The following is a 19,240-nucleotide window of genomic DNA, read 5'->3' as shown; positions in this document are numbered from 1 at the left end:
TCTTTGTGTCACTTGGTCAATCCTAACATGGCAAGTACACACAGCAGATATTCAGTCATTGCTTATTGAGTGAATGAACAAAGGAGTTTCATCATTATTTACAAGGTGATTCTTTCCAAAGGGACCTCTGTAGACTCATCTCAGTGGGTCAGGCCCTCAGAAATCACAAGTGCTTCCTCTTCTTTTCCCTTACAGCCCTGTCCTATATTTACAATTCAGAGAACTTGCCTGTGTGCCCCAGTTGGAAAGAGGCAAGGGTGGATGTGAAATTGTGTCTTTTTTACTCTTAAGAAGCTTGGCTTTGCTGCCATGCCCTTGTGCTACCTATATGCTGGCTCCCTGGAAAACAAGTGAGCCAAGTTGAAAATTCTTCCCTTTTATGCTGCTCTCCATTATGCAAACTCTGTCTTAAATTTCCCATGCTAAAGGTATCTGGGTGGCTCACTGGTTTAGCATCTGCCTTTGGCTCAGGTCCTGATCCTGGGGTCCTGGAATGGAGTCCCACATCAGGCTCCCTACAGGGAGCTTCTCTCTCAGCCTATGTCTCTGCCTCTCTCTGTGTGTCTCATGAATAAATAAATAAAATCTTTAAAAAAAAATCTCCCATGCTGCCCACAGTCCTGCCCATCCACCCTCTCCCATGCTCACCACTTGTTCCTAAGACTCAGGAAGAAAATCATGATAATAACAACCAGTAGTTACAGAGCTCTGACTCTGTGCCAAGTCCCCTGGTGAGAACTCAAAAGAACTCTCAGAGGGTAAGTTCCTTTATTATGAACACCATTTTCAGGTAGAGAAAATGAATTTTTTAGGCTTGATCAAGGCTGCACAGCTAGTAAGCCATGGAGGCTAGGATTTTAGCCTGGAGTTGCTTAATTTGGAATCTGCGGCTTTAAATACTGTGCAGTATTGCATCGTGGATGTGCATTCTTAGATTTTTAGGTCCCAGATGTTACCTGCATATTCCGATTCCTTTATAGGTCTGGCTGGTAAAATTTTTATTGGTTGACATGCCTCTACCATGTGAAGCTCGGGGTCTTCATAGTCGTCATCGTTCTGGTCTTCATCTCTACCCAGGACTGCCGCAGCAGAGTTCCTTTCCTAAATGGGAGGGAACATTTGAGGGAGTGAAGGGAAGATACAGTTATAAACAAGATGATGGGCTACAGTGCTAGCAAGGGGAGTGGTATAGATTCTTTTAGCCGGAAACATTAAGAATCTGGGGTCTGGGCCGTTAAATTCTTGTGGTAAGCAGAATCGTAAAGATGTCCTCATATACTCCCATTCTTGGTTATTCAATCAAATAATAATCCGAGTCCTGCTGTGAAGGGACATTGAGGATGTACTTAAGATTACTAATTAGCTGTCCTTAAAATAAGGAGATTGTTCTGGATCACCTGAGTGGCCCAGTGTAATCACATCAGCCTTTCAAAGAAGAAAAGAGATTTGCAGATGATGTGATCTTGTCCTACATACGTAGGACATTCCAAGGAGCCCACTAAAAAAGTTATTAGAACTAATAAACAATTCAGCAAGGTGGCAGGATACAAGATCAATACACAAATTTCAGTTGTATATCTATATACCAGTAATGAGCTCCAAGTCTGAACACTGGGGATGGCAGGATTGGGTACCGCTCAGCAAAAGATCTAATCATCTTCATGGAAATTCTGGAATCTATACCTATGTATTGGGATCTGGATTCAGCATTGTGCTGTGTTTCAGCCCCGATACTAATCTCAATAGTCTTTCATATAGAAGGATCCCTTATCTCTCTTAAAGTTTCCACTAAGACTCCAAATGGCCATGGCTATGAATAACAGGCCCAGTTATAAGAAATCTTCATGCACATCCTCCACTTTGGCCCTCAGAATTAAGAACTTAGATCTTTCTTTTACAAATATAAAAATTGGGAATGGTGGAATCTGAAAGCCACACAGTCACAGGTGCCATCGATGGGCAGAACCAGGTCTTCTATCACATTCACACAAAAATCCAACACCCAGTATTAAAATTGTTCTGAGCCTAAGACGAAGGGTGAATAATCTAGGGCATTCCTTGTGTTGCAACATCCATAATTTTGACTTCTACCCAGAGAGTTCAGTGGCAAACAGCGTGAGCCTGGGCTCAGATCCTGAGTTTTTAAGTTCCTTTGTTATTCTGCAGAGAGCATTTCACTTCTTTCCAGACAATCCTGGTCACACTACATGAATTGGGCAGCACACTAACTCTTTCTTTGGACTTTCAATTATTTTATAGTCAAAGACTGGAAACTTAGAGTCAAAGTTACTGCATTATGGCCTTAACTATTTCTATTCGTTTTTTGCACATAGTAGATTCTTAATATTTGTTTGTTAAGTAAGCAAAAATACATAAAATAATAGATTTTAACTCGATTTAGGATGTCATTATGATATGATTTAAAGTTTTTCATTTATATTATAATTTCTCTGGTTACAGAGATATATTTATCAAAGGCCGCTTCAAATTTCTTTTTGGAATAGATGATACACACACACACTAATATAACCTCTTAGAGTTATAGAGTGACTTTGGCAACCAGAAGTTAAATGAGACAATGCATGTAAAATTTTGAGGAAAATGCCTGATGGTCAGTACTTAATAAATAGTAGCTATAAATACTACCATGGCTGCTACTGCACTAATGACAATTGAAGAAAATCAGAGGTAAAGCAAGGCCACCAATCCTCCTCTTAAAGCCTCTCTAACATTTGTTAGGGACTTTATATGTGCTAGATGCTTTATGTACTTTATTTCGTTGTATAAACACAATAATCTAGGAGGTGGTTTTATTATTGTGGAAAGATTTGGTATTCGGGGCTTGTGTTTAAATGCCAGGTTTGCGTGATTCCAGTGTATGTCGACAAGTTGCTTACCACCCCCAAGTGTCCAGGTGTATGACTTTTTCCATCATTGCTCTGTCAAAGCAGTTTGGTACAGGTAAAGAGACAATGTCCATGATGGGCCTGATTTCCAGGCAAACAATGCCCCTGTCTGGAAGACCTTTTAGGCTTTACCTGGGCTCCAAGTAACCTGCTTATTTGATGTGAGAGTGCAGAATGCAATTTAGTGAGTCAGTGTTCTCCATGGGATTGTTCTCCATGAAGGAGGTGGGCTCCCTGAAGACTAAAGTATGGCTTTGAGTGTGCTGCCCTTGATTCCTATCTTAAAGGAAAGGGAGACTCAAGTCTTATAAGAGTTGAGGGCTCAGGCAAGTTATAAAGTTATAAAATTCAAGGGGCTCAGGTGTAAGAGAACAGGGACCAGGACAGGAGCAGGAAGAGGATGGAAAGGGTGAGTGTGGTGACCCAAAGGAGAGTGGTGAGGTCACTGAACACAAAGTTGGAGTGGGACCATTGGCATGGTTGCATGGATGCTGTGCCCCTAACAACCAGGCATTATAGATATGAAGCCCCACCTTTTTGGTCTGATCTCGGGAGTCAAGCAGGACTCGGACTGGGAGTTCTTGGTTGGGAAACCAGGTAGGGCCAGTCTGCTTGGGGGCAGCATGGATCCAGGATGGAATCACCCACTCCTAGATCTAAACTGTGGGTCCACTGTATGATCTGGGGGACATTACATAATCGCCTTGACTCACTTGCTCAGTCTGTAAATTGGAGAGGGCTAAATCTACTTTATTTGGTTGTAGTTGGAGATTAATGAAGTAAAATGTACATAAATGTTCTATGTTGACACCTTCCCATGATAGGAACTCAGGACATGATAGATCCCCTCCTCTCTAGTGGATGAGTTTCAGTAGAGCTGAGTGCCCAGGGCAAAGTGAAGCTTCCAGGAGGGGAACTGCAGGAGTTTTCACAATTGACTTGGCAAAGGGGGGAAGGTGGCTGGGCTCTTCTCCCCCAGAACTGCATACAGAAATGAGTTCTGACTTGGAGTGACTCCTTTCAGGATTTGACAGATAGACATTTGTTGCAAGGGCACCATTGACATACTGTTCTGGCAATCACCAAGACTGCAGAGTATAAAATATCTTTGGGGAATCTTGGATCTGCTGGAAGAATCTGAGACAGAGTTAATCTTTAGCCCAATCACCTCGTTAGAATTTGTGGAGTCAGGGCACAGAGGGATACCCTGAGGGATGGCAACCACCACCCCAAGTCTGTAGAGAATCTACACCAGACCCTGAGAACCTTGCCTCCAGGACCAATTATAAATATTTTGGTTTATCTCTTTCCAGAATGAGAGAGAGAGACAGAATTTTCTTTTAAATATAATGAATTACATTTATTTATCTAATTATCTATTACCTATCTACTGTCAATAGCAAGGGTTCTTAACTAAAAACTCAGTATTTTCTGTCCATAAACCTCCTACTTTATAAAATATTTTGTGATTTTGTGTGTGTGTCCTGAGGTAAGGATCCATAGCTTTATTTTATTTAATTTTATTTTATTTTATTTTTGCTTTATTTTGGTTCTTAAAGAAGTCTTTCAAAGAGTAAAGAATAAATGATTTTAAAAGCAGATTCTCTTTCTCCCTCTCTTCTATCTGCCTATTTCATATATCATCTATAGATATGCTAATTAAAACTATTTAAATTATGTACAATTTAACAGTAAATTTGTTTATAACATTAGGGGGCTGAGTTCGTGTTACAAATTTCAAATTTTCTTTAGTCCTTAAAATTCTTGTAAGTATTCTTAACAGCTTCATCATATGACTATGTCAGTCTATTCAATGCTTTTCTTTCTATCATTGAATATTTGGAATGGTTCCAGGGTTTCTGTTTAAATATATTACTATAAAATATAAATGAGTTTTTTTACATACTAGCCCAAGTTTTAGACTAGTTTCTTAGTTTAAATTCCCAACCATAGAATTATTGGGCCAAAGAAAGTAGACATTTTTATGTTGATTGGTTATTATGAAATGGCTTTCCAGAAAGTTAGTTCCATTTTAAGATTTCACCATGAGCCTTAGGAAGTGCTTTTCTTGTCACTCCCTTGCCAGCACCATGTGGTGGTATTTTCATCTTATTTAATCTTCGCAGTGGCCATGTGAGTTAATTTTTATCTGCATTCCATAGCTGAGAAATTGGAAGACAGTTTTTTTTTTTTGCCTCTCTGTCTATTAATGCCTTGTTATCTACTTATTTATTTTTCCCAGTTTAATTGAGAATAATTGACCTACATCACTATGTAAGTTTAAGTACAGTGTGATGGTTTGATTTACAATGTATATTATGGGAATACAGTTTATACCCAAGAACTGACATGCAAGTTTCTCTGCTAGGAAATCATGCCATTTGGAAAAACTTGTTATTGTTTCTTGAAATTCGCCAAATGCCTTGAAAAGAGCCACCACTCACTTTGTAAATATCAAAGACTGACAGGTAAGGAGGAGAAGTGGCTGACTTACACAGTGGAGAAGAGGCTCATCAATAGTCCGGTACTGGCCTGCCAACAGAAGTAGATCAAAGCGTTACTGCAAAACACTGAGAAGAGTGAGGGTGCCTGGGTGGCGCAGTCGGCTAGGTGACCAACTCTTGGTCTTGGCTGTGGTCATGATCTTGGGGTGGCAGGATCGAGTCCTGTGCTCTGCACAGAGTCTGCTTGGGATTCTCTCTCTCCCCCTGCCCCTCTGGCCCTTACTCTCTCTCTAAAATAAATAAATAAATCTTTAAAAAACAAACAAGCAAACAAACATTGAAAAGAGTGGCCCTTGCATTTCTTCGGAAATTTTGTGCTAATTTCCATTCGTTTCTCTTGACAGTGATTGCCTAAAATGCAGCCTGTATATCCATACTTCTGGTTCTAGCTGCTGCTCTTGCAAAGCAGGGGCGAGACAATCAAATCCAAACTGGGAAGGCTCACTTCTTCTATGGCAGGTCAGCATCCGGTCACAAGGACGCCCGGGCTCTGCCCATCAGATGCGCCCAGTCATGACTCTGCGGCGTCCGGGCCCCCTCCCCATCCCTCTGGCACACACGTTGCATTTGCTGTAATCTGACATAGCTTCATCTCCTTGAACAGACTGGAAGGATTTTGAGGGTAGGGGACAGGTCTACTCACTCATCTGTCCTTAGCTCCAGGCATAGGGCCCAACACTGAACAAACGAGTTTTTGACGGTGTTTGTTGAGTAAGTACTGCTCATGTGAAGTTTCTCAGTGCTCATCCCCCTCGCTTGGACTTGTTTTATTAAAGATTTCCTGGGGGTCATCTAGTGCACTCAGTCGGTGCTCTGCTTTAAACTTTACCCTCAGATGATGCAGAGCCATCAAAGAACTGCTCACATGATCTGCAGGGTGTTTTGCTTCCTCTAGACTTAATTTTCCTAAATTGCATTATAGTTTCATGCTGTTAGTCTGCATTGAGGAACACTATCAGCAGAAAATATTCTTATCACACCCTCTTTATTAGCACATATGTGAGAAGTTCCTAGCGGGTCTTGGGAGCTGCATGCTTCTCAGGGATTGGTTTGCTTTGATTTAATGGAAAACACCGATTTTATAAGAGATCATATTTCCCTTCCTCCTTTGGTTGTTAAGAATCTCAGGGCAGATTTCTGGCCTGTGTCCAAGTCACGTAGAGGACCACAGTATCATGTGTATTTTTACATCTTGCTCTGGCTTCATCATGTTCATAGACTTTTGCCCTTCCACACCGAATTCTCTTACCATACCAAAATATGCAATTAATAGCTGGGAATTTGTGTCAGCATGCCCAAGCCTTGTGTAGAGTATAATGTGTAAATTAATGAAAGTTTGGCTCAGCGGAAACACAGCTCTCTGGAATTTGCTTAGGACCAGTGCATCAGGGAAGTGTTAACTAGCCAAAGCTAATCTCCTTGAGATAATGAGCAGGAGTCTGACTGCACCTGCTTCCTGGTCCCAGCCCATCCCGATGGTGAGCCTTGCAGCCACCACTGTCCTGGGGGCACTGATGACACCTTCCTGTCCCAGCCAATTATACCCCTGCTGAGAGCCCTGGTGGAGAAACCCACAGGTTTTCCAGCCTTTCACAGTAGCAATCTGTACTCTCTCATGAATTGAGTTAAATTAATGAGGTCACCCATAATGATCAGCTAGGCTGGAAGGAGCAAATGAGCACCGAAATTTTGGGGATCTGTTCTGGCCCATAGGATCTAGGAAAGCAGCTCTGCTGTCTGATTCAGAGTTTGAGACAACTTTATTTTAGGAAATTGGCCTCATCAAATGTTTTCATTATACTGACATCTCCACAGAGAGCTTAGGGTCTCTTCCTTCACAAACTTGCAGCCTGAGACTCTCCTGGATCCCCCAAATATGTTTCATGCCACTTCTGAATGTTTGCTTGTGTTGATTCCACCTGAGTCCCCACTTCCTCTGTTTTGCCTTCCATAATGCTCGGTGCCCTTTGAGATCCTCTTGGGGTTTCCCTCTCTGAACACTCTAGGTGACTTGAATGTCATGGAATTGTCAGGACACTTAACTTTCTGTCTCATTGTGACACTTAAATAAAAATAGGCAGCATTTGATTACATCTTTGATGGGTATGTACTTGACCCTTTTTAAAACAGATTTTATGTATTTAGAGAGAGAGAGAGAGAGAGAGAGAGAGAGCACATGAGCAGGGGGAGGGGCAGTGGTGGAGAGAGAGAGACAGAGAATCTCAAGCAGACTGTGCTGAACGTAGAGCCTGACACAGGACTCGATATCATGACCCCAAGATCATTACCTGAGCCCAGATTAAGAGTTGGATGCTTAACCGACTGAGCCAACCAGGTGCCCTTAGGGAAGGAGTTGTATTTATCTGCTGCAGTACGTATGTTACTAACAACGCAGTTTGAAATGTAATTTTAAAAGCATAGTTTTAAAACTGTAAATCAGTTCATGTCACTCATGGCCCTTGGAATGCCCCATGGAATCCAGATTCTTTGCCATGGCCCCCAGCATAGCCTGGTTCCTGCCCCCTTTCTGATCTCATCTCTTTCCAGTTCCTTCCTCACCTCTGAAATTAGCTACATCAGCTTCTTTCCAACTGTCTCCAGTACACCCAGCTCCTTCTGCCTCTGAGATCTGCATGCACTGTGCTGCAGTCCAGAACATTCTTTCCTCAACGCTGCCTATGTCTGGGTTCTTTTCATCAATTGGATCATATCTTAAATGTCATCTTCCCTGGGGTGGGGGTGGGGGACCCTCCCTGACCATCAATATTAGGTAAAAATGAAGGAGTACCTCTCCAGCCCTGCTCCTCACTAACTCAAGCTCCTTGAGTGGCTTTGAGGATGCTGTGAGGATGCTCACCTAGCTCCATTTAGTCTTCCTGTGGGTTTGTGGCCAGCACACATTTCCCAGTGTCTCTTACATGGGGTGGCCATGACATGATGCTATGCCACTGGGACAAAGTGTGTGCATGTGCATCATTCCAGGATGACTTCCTTGACCCTCTCCTTCTCTTGACCTTCCCGATGCTCACCTTGCCTCTGTGGCTGGCTAGAGATGGAAGACCCTGAGGTCTTCAGTAATAATGGAAGCCAGTGGTGAAAGGAGAATGAATCTCAAATGAGTGTATGGGGAGATGACTTCCTTCAATCCACATTTGGACTGTGATGTGAACAAGAAATAAATCTTTATTTTCATTAAACCACTAACATTTGTACTTTTATGCATTATAGATGTTAGCCCTTCCTGATTAAAACACTCTGTTTGGTTTCTGCATAGCATGTAGGAACAAAGCAAGCCAATAAATATGTTCTATAGTTACAGACCCGGTGCCTGCCTCCCCTAAGGCAGTGCTGAGATTTCAGGCCCTCGATCACTCCTGTAACTCAGGATATGGCAAGAGCACCGTGAATGCATAGCCAGCTGTGGAATAGAGTGTGGAAACACTCCAGAATTGAGAACCAGTGACAGAACCACCAGTAGAACCTGATCTCCTCCCTGGCTGAGTAAGCTTGAGTTTGACACCCTCTCCTACAGGCCCCGGACCCACACCACAGAGGCCCCCCAAATCCTTCCAGGTCTTTGAATCTTCCTGGGGCTGAAGGATAGGCTGGCTCCCCAGAGAGAGCCATTTTCCAAAGAGATGAAGGAAGTTTACCCAGCATCTTTTCACATCATTGTCCTGGAAGAGTTATGCTCATGTGTCTGCAGAGGGTCGTTCATCACCCACTGACACCAAACAGCTCCAGAGAACAACAGATTCCTGCATTCCTCACAAGAAAACAACATCTTTTTACAAAAGACAACATTCCCTTGAAAGTTATTTTTAGAAGGGAAGTGAAGATGAATATGTGTTGTGTAAGGCTCCAAACCTTTCCTGATTCGCAGAGGCAATTACCCCAGCCTTTGCCTATCAGCTTGCACACCTCTTCTCACGACTATGGAGTTATGATAAAGGCCTATGGCCAGTGGCCATCAAATTAAGGTCCCCCGACCATTTTCATCTTGGGTGCTTCTAAAAAAAAAAAAAAAAGGAAAGAAAGCAAAACCTGCCCCCGCCCCCTCCAGTGCAAACCAGTTCCTTTCTGCACAAGCTTTTATGGTGACACCCATCACACTGATGTCTGCGGACCACTGACGTAGAAGCTCCAATTCCCTTCTGATGGGAGATGGGCCATGTAAGTCAGATAAAATTAGAGAGCAGTTCCAACTATCTGCACTTGTCAACACCTCCTTGAGCGGAAGCCCCTGGAAGCGTGAGGCTGGTGCATTTTAGGGCCTTTACTCTGACAGGGCTGTTGGCTGTGCCCCCAAGGCCTGGCTCCATGGGATGGTAGCATTCAAAGGAAATCACTGGCTGACCCAATTCCCAGCAGGTCCCATCAAGAGAATCTGTCTCTCTGGTGAGAGAAGGGAAGTGAAGGTAGGGACCCTGCAGTGCTCTAGTGCTTTCTGTTCTCTGGGAAGTGGAATCCGCGGGCTTTTCAGATGATGGCATTCCCAAACCAGCCAGGTTCCCCAAGCAGACACAGCTTCTGTTTTCATTGCAGTCATAAGATTTCGGAGGGCAGGGGAGGCAGAGAGAGGTACGGCGAAGGTGTGTTGGCTCCGACTCCAGAGGCTGCCAGCTGGGTGGGCCTGCTCCCAAATATGTGGTGAAAAGGGAGAGGCCAGCTGGTCCCAAGGACCCATCACTAAGAATCCATAGCAGAGACGGCTGTGTGTCTCCCCACGTCCGCTTTCCTCCGTCTGTCCTGGAGGCCCTGATGGCCAGCTGGGCACATGGGCACCTACAGCAAGGACTTGCTACACACCCCGGTCTTCCTCGCAGTCATGTGTGCCCGTGAGTCTAAGTTTTGGTAAATGGAAGAGATGGAAAATCAACTCACAGTCTGCAGGAAGCTCTCTGAAGAGAAAGTGTTGTGCACTGTTGATTTCTTCTTTTTCTTCCCTTCCTCCCTCCAGCTGCCCGGAGCACAGCTATCACTATTTTAGGCAATTTTAGGGATTGAGGCCAATACAAGGGAGGGAGCAGGATCTCTGAGGACCTGGAGGAGCAGAGCTGCCAAGCAGCCTTGGACTGCTTACCTCTGGACTTGACTTACACGGGAGAAAATACACACGTCACATGCAAGCGCCCGTGATTTCTTTCTGAACATGTCTTCAGCCTTTACTGTTTCATCTCCTTGCGGAGGTCAGCTATGGAATTCACCAGAGATGTAGCAGAGCCTCTAATGAAAGGCATGAATGCCTATTTCATGGAAGCCAAATGAGAAGTGAGAAGTTCTAGGTTCAAACCCTGGCCGCGCCGGTGTCTGGCCACATGCACTCAGGCAGGCCTGTAAGCCACCGGTTAACTAATATTAGCTTGTAGAATGAGAAGAGGAGTGTCTGCCCCAAACAGCAGTTGAGAAGGTTAAACAAATACCTCTCTGGTGGCGTGTCCCCCCCGCCCCCCATGAACAGCTGTGTTTCATGTTTCAAGTTCAACTTCATGACCAAATCTTTTCCACTCAATCCAGATTATGATTACTCTGCTGTCAGATTTGTGTTAGGAGCTTGTTCATTCCTGAGTTCTCATTTTAAACTAAAAACAGTGCCTTTCTCAACGTTCAACTCCATTGACGTGGCTCTGTTGATTCTTCCCATTGGTCCCTCAAACTGGCGCCCGGTCCAGCTGTGAGGCCGAGGGATTCAGTGACACGGTTGGTTGACCCTCATTTTAAAGATGAAAGCACTTCTTGGCACACAGCATGAACAAGTGTCCTGTGACAGATCTGAGTTCTGTTCTGCTGATTTATTCCCCGGGGGATCTAATTCTCTTGGGCTCAGTTTACCTAATCTATACTGTGAGTATTATCAGCACCTGACAGCTACATTAGAAACATCTATAAAATGCTTGACACAAACTAGGGACTCATTATATATGTAAGTTTCTTTCCATTTTCTCTCATTCATAGGTCCTAGGTTTTGCTGATGTCATCAGAGAACCAGTATTCAAATTCTGCGCTCCAGACCTCTGGCCCTGGGTTCTTTTCTCTACCTGTCCTGCCTTCATCACTCTTTGTCTTTTAGGAGCCACAGGGTCTCTGGGGACTGAGGGCATCAATCTAACCTTCATCTCTATGATGGAAAATAGATAATCTACCCACTTTCCCCTGGCAAGTTCCAAACTTTAGGACATCTTCAGTTTGGCATCAAACCATGGCTATAGGGAGAGGTGGAAATGAGTTTCCTTGCATTCATTCTCACTATCTCTGAGGAAAGGCTTATGATGTCCTTGACTACATGACTTGGGCCTGGGAAGAAGAGAGGGAAGAGGGAGGGAAGGAAGAAAATAGTAAGAAGAGAGAAATAGATGTGTAGAAACAGATGAGTGGATTATACACACACGCACACACCCACATAGAACATATGGCACATCTGTCTCTTATCTATCTACTAGCTCCATGATCTAGCTCTTCCGGACATTCCAGTTTTATTCACTGAACCGCAGCCACCTGATCTGAAGATTATGCACCGACATGCTGGTCACAAATAGGCCAAACTCACAGAAATAGCTACATGGGAAGCATTTATTGGGAGTGTGGAGAACAGGCTGAATGTTCTCACTAGGTGGCCCCTGGAAGTTCACTTCCTTTCTTGAATTCTTAATTTCCTCATCTGTGGAGCACAATATTAGTGTCTTAGGTAAGCTGAGGCCCTACGACCTTTCAATTTCATTTTCTTAAAAGTCGGTATGGTCAGAACTACCACAAATTGCTTGGATGGATGCATGCATGAATGGATGGACGGTGACAGATAAGGCAGCTATCTTCCATCCCATTTCTTGGGTGATCTCCTGCAATTCAAATAAAATATTCTGAGACAGTTGTCCAGAGAGCTGACGGCAGCTTCTTGGTGGAGATACTTTTGATAGTTTTCTTTTTCTTTGTTTTTGCTTCAACCAGTGATTTTCCAAAGACAGTCCTAGCACTACACGAGTTGGAGTTCTCTTGTGAAAGGCAGGGACTCCCTGATCTCACTCTAGATCTGTGAAAGCATAGACCCTGGAGTGGGCTTGAGAATATACTTTTGTGACTACTGTGATTCTGATACACTACGCATTTTAAAGACAACTGTGAATCCCTGGGTTTACCAATCATGGATGATGTGAATTCCTGGCTTGTGTTAATGGGAACTAGGGGAACACCTTTTCCCAGCAATTCACCCGTGAACCATTCACATCGTGTCTGTCTGCCCATTTTGCCAACACCTTGGGGGAGAACCACTCTGCTAATACAAGTATTTCAATGTCTAGAAAGAGCCAGCAGGGGGCATTGGATGCTCACGTATCCCATACCTGCCTTTCCTCCACCTGCTCCTAAAATCCTTACTAATTTTTCTTTTAAAAGTGGGAAAAACCAACTTTCAACACTGCTTTTCCTTAGGAAACAAAAACCGAAAACAAAACAGGTGCTCCTGGACAAAAATGAAATTTCTTGTCCATTTGACTGAAATAGCCAATATATATCTTTATCAAGGTTTTTATTGTATACGGTGCCTTAAGAGAGAAGGGCCACTTTCTAAATAGGGCTATCTTCTTTAATTATTTAATTAGTGGAAGGAGAGAGGCTCCTGAGTTTATTTTATGGAAAAACATGGCACTGTTCTCTGTAAATCAGCCTCACAGAAAGTATTGGTATTAACGGGTTGTCCAAGTTTGCATCTATGTCTGTCTTTTCCAGGAATATTTTTTTGATAGATTGTTTTTAGCATACAAACATGTATGGAAAAATTATAGGATACATAGAAGCAAAAAAAGACAGGGATAAAAATTAATATAAGGTCCCCATACCAAGACTACCACTAAAAATATTTGATTATAGCCTCATCACTCACCCACACATAGCACACACACATGATATAGGCTCTGTAGGTCTAAACACATGGTTTTCTTGTCTGCTCTTGCATATAATAGTGTCCTATAACATATCCATGTCAGTAAATATGCTTCAATGTCATCTTTTTAATGGTTATATAGTATTCTCTCATATGGAAATCCCACCATATTTTCAAATAATCTCATGGTAAAAAGTTGCAAACAACTTAAAAATATCTAGAAATGTTCAAAATATCATCATGGCAAACAGCCTGTTGTGTAAATCATGTGCATCCTTCATTATATCAGTTCTGTTATATTTTAATAGATACTTTCTGTGGTTTATAAGCATGCAGAGGCTGGGGTGCTGTGATTTGCTGTTAATATTTTTGGCAGAATATGATTCCAATGTGTATGGGCAGGCCTGGGCAGCTTTATCTCAATCAGCTCTCTTGGGGTTTTGATTTGTTTTTGTTTTTCTTCCTCCTCTGCTTATTTCTCTAGAATGTTGTTAATGAAACGTAATACCCACCTGTCGGTTTTTCTCTGCCTTGATGAATGTGGAGAGTGGGTGAAGGGAGAGGGGTATGGATCATGTGGTTTATAACGCACCAGCCACTGCATCAGATTGGCAATTTCCTTTCCAGGCACCATCCCTTTGGAAGTGTCTAGAGTACCCCCAGGACTTTAAGTGCATTATGGGAAGGGATGGGAGGTAGCAAGCTGGCGGAGGGAGGTATATTTGGAATCAAAGGCTCTAGTACAGTTTGGAAGCATCTACCTTGAGAGGATGCAACCTTAGCAAATGACTGGGAAGGTTAATAAAGGCATTTTCTGTAAGAGGGATTAGAGCCAGGTGCTTGTTTCTTATTTATATTCATACTTGCAGTCTTGATTTTGCTTTTTTCCACTTCTCACAGTGATTTGGGACATGCTGAAAGCTGGTTACATGCTCCAACATGCACTGTTATGAACCTTTGAGTTCATTTGCAGATTGTGTGACTCCCTATGATTCTACACCTTCTTTGCACACTTCTTGTCTATTTTTCACTTTATTCTGTCTCCTTGTAGCCATCATTTCTAGCCACCTTTCATCGTCCCTCGCCAGCTTTCTAGGGATGTTCTATTGGACTTTCCCTGAAATAATAATGCTCCAATATGAATAGTACATACTTTCACTCAAACTTTAATGGGATTCTAGTAAGTGCCCGGTACCAGGAACTAGGCTCTGAAAAGACATGCAAGAGAATCATAAAATATGGTTTCTGGTCGATTCATCCATTCAACACGTATTCTGGGGGGATCCCGTTATATAGAGTTTATTTGAACGAGCGCTACTGAGGGGCCACAGCAATGACATTTACGCAGACTTTTACCCATTTTGCAGATGAAGGATCTGTGCTTCACCCCAGGCTACACAGCTACAAAATGAAGGGAGAGCCAGGGTTCCCCATCAGCCTGCCCCAGTTTCCAAAGCTTGTGGAAGTCACAGACCAGGCTGTACCCCAGGAGGAGCCGGAGGAAGAGGCCATCAGTGGGTAATGCCATTTTGAACAAGCCAGTAGTTTTATAAAAGGAAAAGCAGAGAAGAATGGAAGGAAGAGTAATAGACCCATGCTGACATCCCCACGGCTTTTGCGACCGGGGGCCCCTGACTCACCTGTGGCACTGTTGAATCGAGGCCATGACCTGGGGCAGAAAAGAGAACCATGGTCAGTGTCAGCGGCATGCGGGTCACACACCTTCCCCAGAGGAGTGGGCAGCCACCACAGGCATTTCTCAGATCAACCTATGAAATGATTTCTTCCTGTTTATATTGTTCTGGATCTGAAACAACACCTCATTATAGAGAGTATGAAAAATAGAAAAATGTACGTAGAAGAAAACGCAACCACCCCAGGTAGCATTTTGGCAAATGTGCTGTACATATTTGTATGCGTGTATGACGGGGTGTGTGCATATGTCTAAATGGACAGATGTATAAAAATAGCATAAGGATGTATGGGCTGTTGATGTTAAAAATGCATTATATATCTTTAGCTGTTATTCAAAGACATGACATCTATTGGCTGTGATTTTTTTAAAAAAAGATTTTATTTGACATAGAGATAGCACAAGCAGGGGGAGGAGCAGAGGAAGAGGGAGCAGTAGACTCCCCACCAAGCAGGGAGCCCTATGCGGGGCTCCATCCCAGGACCTAGGATCAAAACCTCAGCTGAAGGCAGATGCTTAACTGACTGAGCCACCCAGGCACCCTTATTGGCTGTGATTTTTTAAAGGGTTCATTTGGGCTCTTGCTAGTTTTTATTATTGCAAGTAATGTTGCAGGGTGGATCCATGCTTGCGTTTTTCATCTAATCCCCGAATCTTCCCGTGGAGAGACTCTGCCAAGTGCAGTGAGGAGGGTCAGGCAATGGGGGTCTTCCAAGCCCCTCATAGTAGATCACTCAGTTGCCCACCATGTGGGTTGGGTCAGTTTAGATGCTAAGTCACAGAGCGGTCAGTGACCATCGCTGGATCTCGCCACCCTTAAATCCATCCTTTAAAACAATTTTGCCTACGTGGTGCTTGATTTCTTATTTTACCTGTTTCATTTCCCTGATGTCTAGTGAGACTGAATTTTTATTATTATTATTTTCCAAGTGGCCTAAAGCCACTATCTATTGTGAGTTGTTTGTATGTGTGTTTGTCTATTTTCTAGTAGGGCCTTTTGCCTGGCCACCACATTCACATTGGCAGGGTGCTTTAGGAAATGCCTTTTGCCTAGATTTTGGGCAAAGATCTGCAAAGCTCTGGGGCAAAGGAAGGCTCTGGAGAATGCTGCTTCTGTGAGCCAACTTGTTTGTGCCTTTAATAATCCTGGGCCTCGTACAGCGCCTATCCTCCGAGGCTCTCAAAGTACGTCACAGAAGCAATTAATTGAGCATCGCAACACACACCGGGGGTAAATATTTATGAGGCCTGCCTGGTGGCTGGGACCTCGGGCACTGAATAGTTAAGTTGGGAGACATGAGTAACCAGGAGACCACGGCCCAGGAGTCTGGATTCCCGCTTACCCTTTGTCCTCTGTTTGCCATTTTAATACTCAGGGAGGCCCTGTGGGGTGGCTGTCACTGTCCCAAGTTTACAGACAAGGAAATGGGAGGTTCAGAGAGTCCTTCAACTTGCCTGATCCCACAGAGAGTGAGGGATCTGACAGCCTGAGAGTGAGGGTCAGATCTCCAAATCTTGCCGCGTCCCTGGCCCTCGCCCACAGGCGGTGGTGAGTCCAGAGGCAGTGTGCAGCTGCGGTCTTGGAGCCCTTGTGGTTAGCTCTTGGCTTCCTTTCAAGCTGCCTGAGATTCGGCAGAAATTATCAGTAAATCAGCCAGTAAGGAGCAGGTCATTTATCTGGGGCCTGAGAGCTCTCTCTTGATGCTTTCAACACATGGCCTCTTCCTTGACATCTTCGTCTTTGACTAAGGCCTCAAAAGGCTCCCCAGGCCTGCCACTGGTGATACGTGAAATGCAAATGGTATGTTTTCGTGACTGTGTACAGTAAGCTTGCTGTGAGCGTGGCAAGCCAGGCCATGTACTTGGGGACAGCACATCCGGGGCAGGCGGCCTGCAAGCCCAAGCCCAGGGATGAGGCAGAGGATGCCCACTCTCCTCGGGGATCCTGGCAAGAACTTTGGCTCTTATGTTAGGGTTCTGTCCTTCTTCTGACCTTGGCTTCACCTGGTTTTTAGAATCAAAGACAGTTAATGCTAAAAAAAAAAAAAAAAAGCACATCGGAGACAACTGGAGTCGTCCAGTTTATTGTTGCAAGTTTCAGCCTGGGGTCTTGTGACACCTGTGAAGAGTGGAGCCTGTGCAGCATGGAGAGGGCTTTCCCCACTTAGCAGGTGCGGCTCAAGTTCAGGAGAGGTAAGTGACCTGCCTCAAGTGGCCCAGCATGCGATGGGCAGAGCCGGGAATTGTCTGGCTACCCTCATTATTTCCAAGCCTGCCTCAGCAACGTAGACCGCCCAGCTCTCTCTGCCTGGAAGCTTCCTCCCCATCGTCCAGGCTATCTGGAAGTGGCTTCTCTGAGCCACTCTGCCCCTCGGTGGGGTCCCAGAGCGATGGAGCTCATTCATATGTCATACCCTCCGGGATTCTGCACCCCGGGGCTCTCTGTGCGTCAGTGCAAGCCGAATGAGTTAGCAGAGGAAGCGTCAGCAGGGCTGGGAGCAGCGTTGTTATTCCAGCTGAGCCCACAAAGGGGGGGGGGTGCAGAACCTGCTCTGAGGGCCCGGGAAGGAGGGGGCCCCAGAGGAGACCTGGACTCCACGGTTGTGTCTGGTTGGAGTTCAGGCCAGCAGCTGACAAGCTCCCCGAAAAGGCTCCTGTGCTGATGTTCTTTGCAGCCCGACAGCCCAGGGTGATTAGCAAAAGAGGCTGCTAGCAAACTTCGTGGAGATCTGCTGTGTTCTTGTTGCTCAAGCAAGCCCCACGTGCTAGTTAGCAAGCTGCCTCTTGCCAAGGAATGACGAGGATGCGCCCTGGCTCCTTCGCGTCGTCTACAGCATCCATAACACGGCCACATGCGAAGGGGCCAGGGCTGGATGGTGTGACAGCTCGGCAGCCCTGCCCCCCTGCTGTTCCCACCCCCTGCTCCTTCCAGCTCCGGGCCTGAGGGCAGCAGGCCTGCCTCTATGTCTCCGGCTTACGCAGGCAGGTGTCCACGTCATGGTGGGGGGAGTTCGCGGAATATGAAATGAATGAGGCTGATCTCCAGCGGTTTGTGGATTTCAATATTTAAGGCTTATTACAAATAAAGATTTTTAATTTCTGAATATTTTTAATTTTTAATACTTCTCAATAATTTAATACGCTTAATAATTTTTAATCCTTAAAGGGCACTAAATTAAACCCATCTTCCCTCTCCCCCTTGCTGCCTGGGAGAACTGGATCTGATTGGGTAGGCAGGATGCACTTGCGTCTTACTTATCCATGGGAACAAAGTTTGGATGGTGTGTTTTTCCTGTCCCATAGAGACGACGTTTGGTCCCATCTCCAGGGTCAAGCTCCCGGTGGGTGTGGAGACTAATTCCTCATCGCCCCCTAGAGTGTGACGCGTGTGGTCCTCCCCTGGGCCTCCCCAGGTACCACTGCTGGAGCAGAATGTGCAGCAGAGCCCCTTGGGAGATGGTCAGGGTGATTTCACCGGCTAACCCACTCCCTGTCCCAAACCTCCAAGACTAACTGGCTCGGCACCACATCTCCCCTTAAGTACTGCTTCTGACGTTAAGAGAGCGCTTTAGACTAAAATTCTAATTTTTGTCAGACAATTGATAAGAGTTGCTAACCTAATTTTTAATATAATCTAGAGGGAAATGAAAGTGACTTTGAACTTCTAAATTCATTGCCTTTTTCCCTCTGTTAGGATGCCCATGCCGTACCGGTTAAGTGTGAGCCTTATACAAATCATATCAGCAAATCTCCTGGCAACTCTCGGTGGACAAGAATCTCTATCTCAGTGTTAGGGCCAATTACCAGGAACTGGCCCTTTCCTTTGGTGGCTGGGTTGACCGAGGCCTGGGTTAACTCCCGAGGGGAATTGGTGGTGCCAGGTTCACATGCAGCCAGTCTGCAGGAGGGGAGCACCCTGCCTTCCTCTCTAGCACTGGAGGGATGTGCAGATTGGCATTAGGGAGCTGCAGGGGCCGAGGTATGGAAAGGCTTAGTGTGCTCTGCTCGGAGTGAGGAACCAGCAGGGTGGAGCTAGAGGGCCTGCCTAGTCCTGGAGGCTTGTGGAGCTCGGTTAAAGCACTGGTTCAAGCATGCTCAGAGCTGCATCTCCAGAAGGCCATGCGGGTGTCCCTAGAGTCTATTGGTGAGGGAAGGGTTCAGGCATAAGTCCCAGCAAGAGGTAGTGGCACTTATCCAGTGGAACTCACATTCCCCTGAGCAGATCACAGTATACCTCAGGTTCTCAAACTTCTTCCACCAA

At 44.9% G+C, this 19,240-nt stretch overlaps 1 protein-coding gene across 1 annotated transcript in view; it reads right to left on the bottom strand.

Moving 5' to 3' along the window:
- Window positions 1-19,240, bottom strand: part of CLNK (cytokine dependent hematopoietic cell linker) — a 151,261-nt gene that overhangs the window by 56,182 nt on the left and 75,839 nt on the right. The window contains exons 4-6 of the mRNA XM_041751424.1: window positions 14,927-14,955; window positions 5,401-5,438; window positions 957-1,101 (exon numbers count right to left, since the gene is read on the bottom strand). Of these exons, the coding sequence (XP_041607358.1) occupies window positions 957-1,101; window positions 5,401-5,438; window positions 14,927-14,955 (212 nt within the window). The remainder of the gene's footprint in view (window positions 1-956; window positions 1,102-5,400; window positions 5,439-14,926; window positions 14,956-19,240) is intronic.

The sequence above is a fragment of the Vulpes lagopus genome, chromosome 4 (assembly GCF_018345385.1).
Source record: "Vulpes lagopus strain Blue_001 chromosome 4, ASM1834538v1, whole genome shotgun sequence".
Taxonomy (NCBI): domain Eukaryota; kingdom Metazoa; phylum Chordata; class Mammalia; order Carnivora; family Canidae; genus Vulpes; species Vulpes lagopus.
Note: the sequence above shows the minus strand (reverse complement) of the source record. Positions and strands in the feature narration are given on the sequence as shown.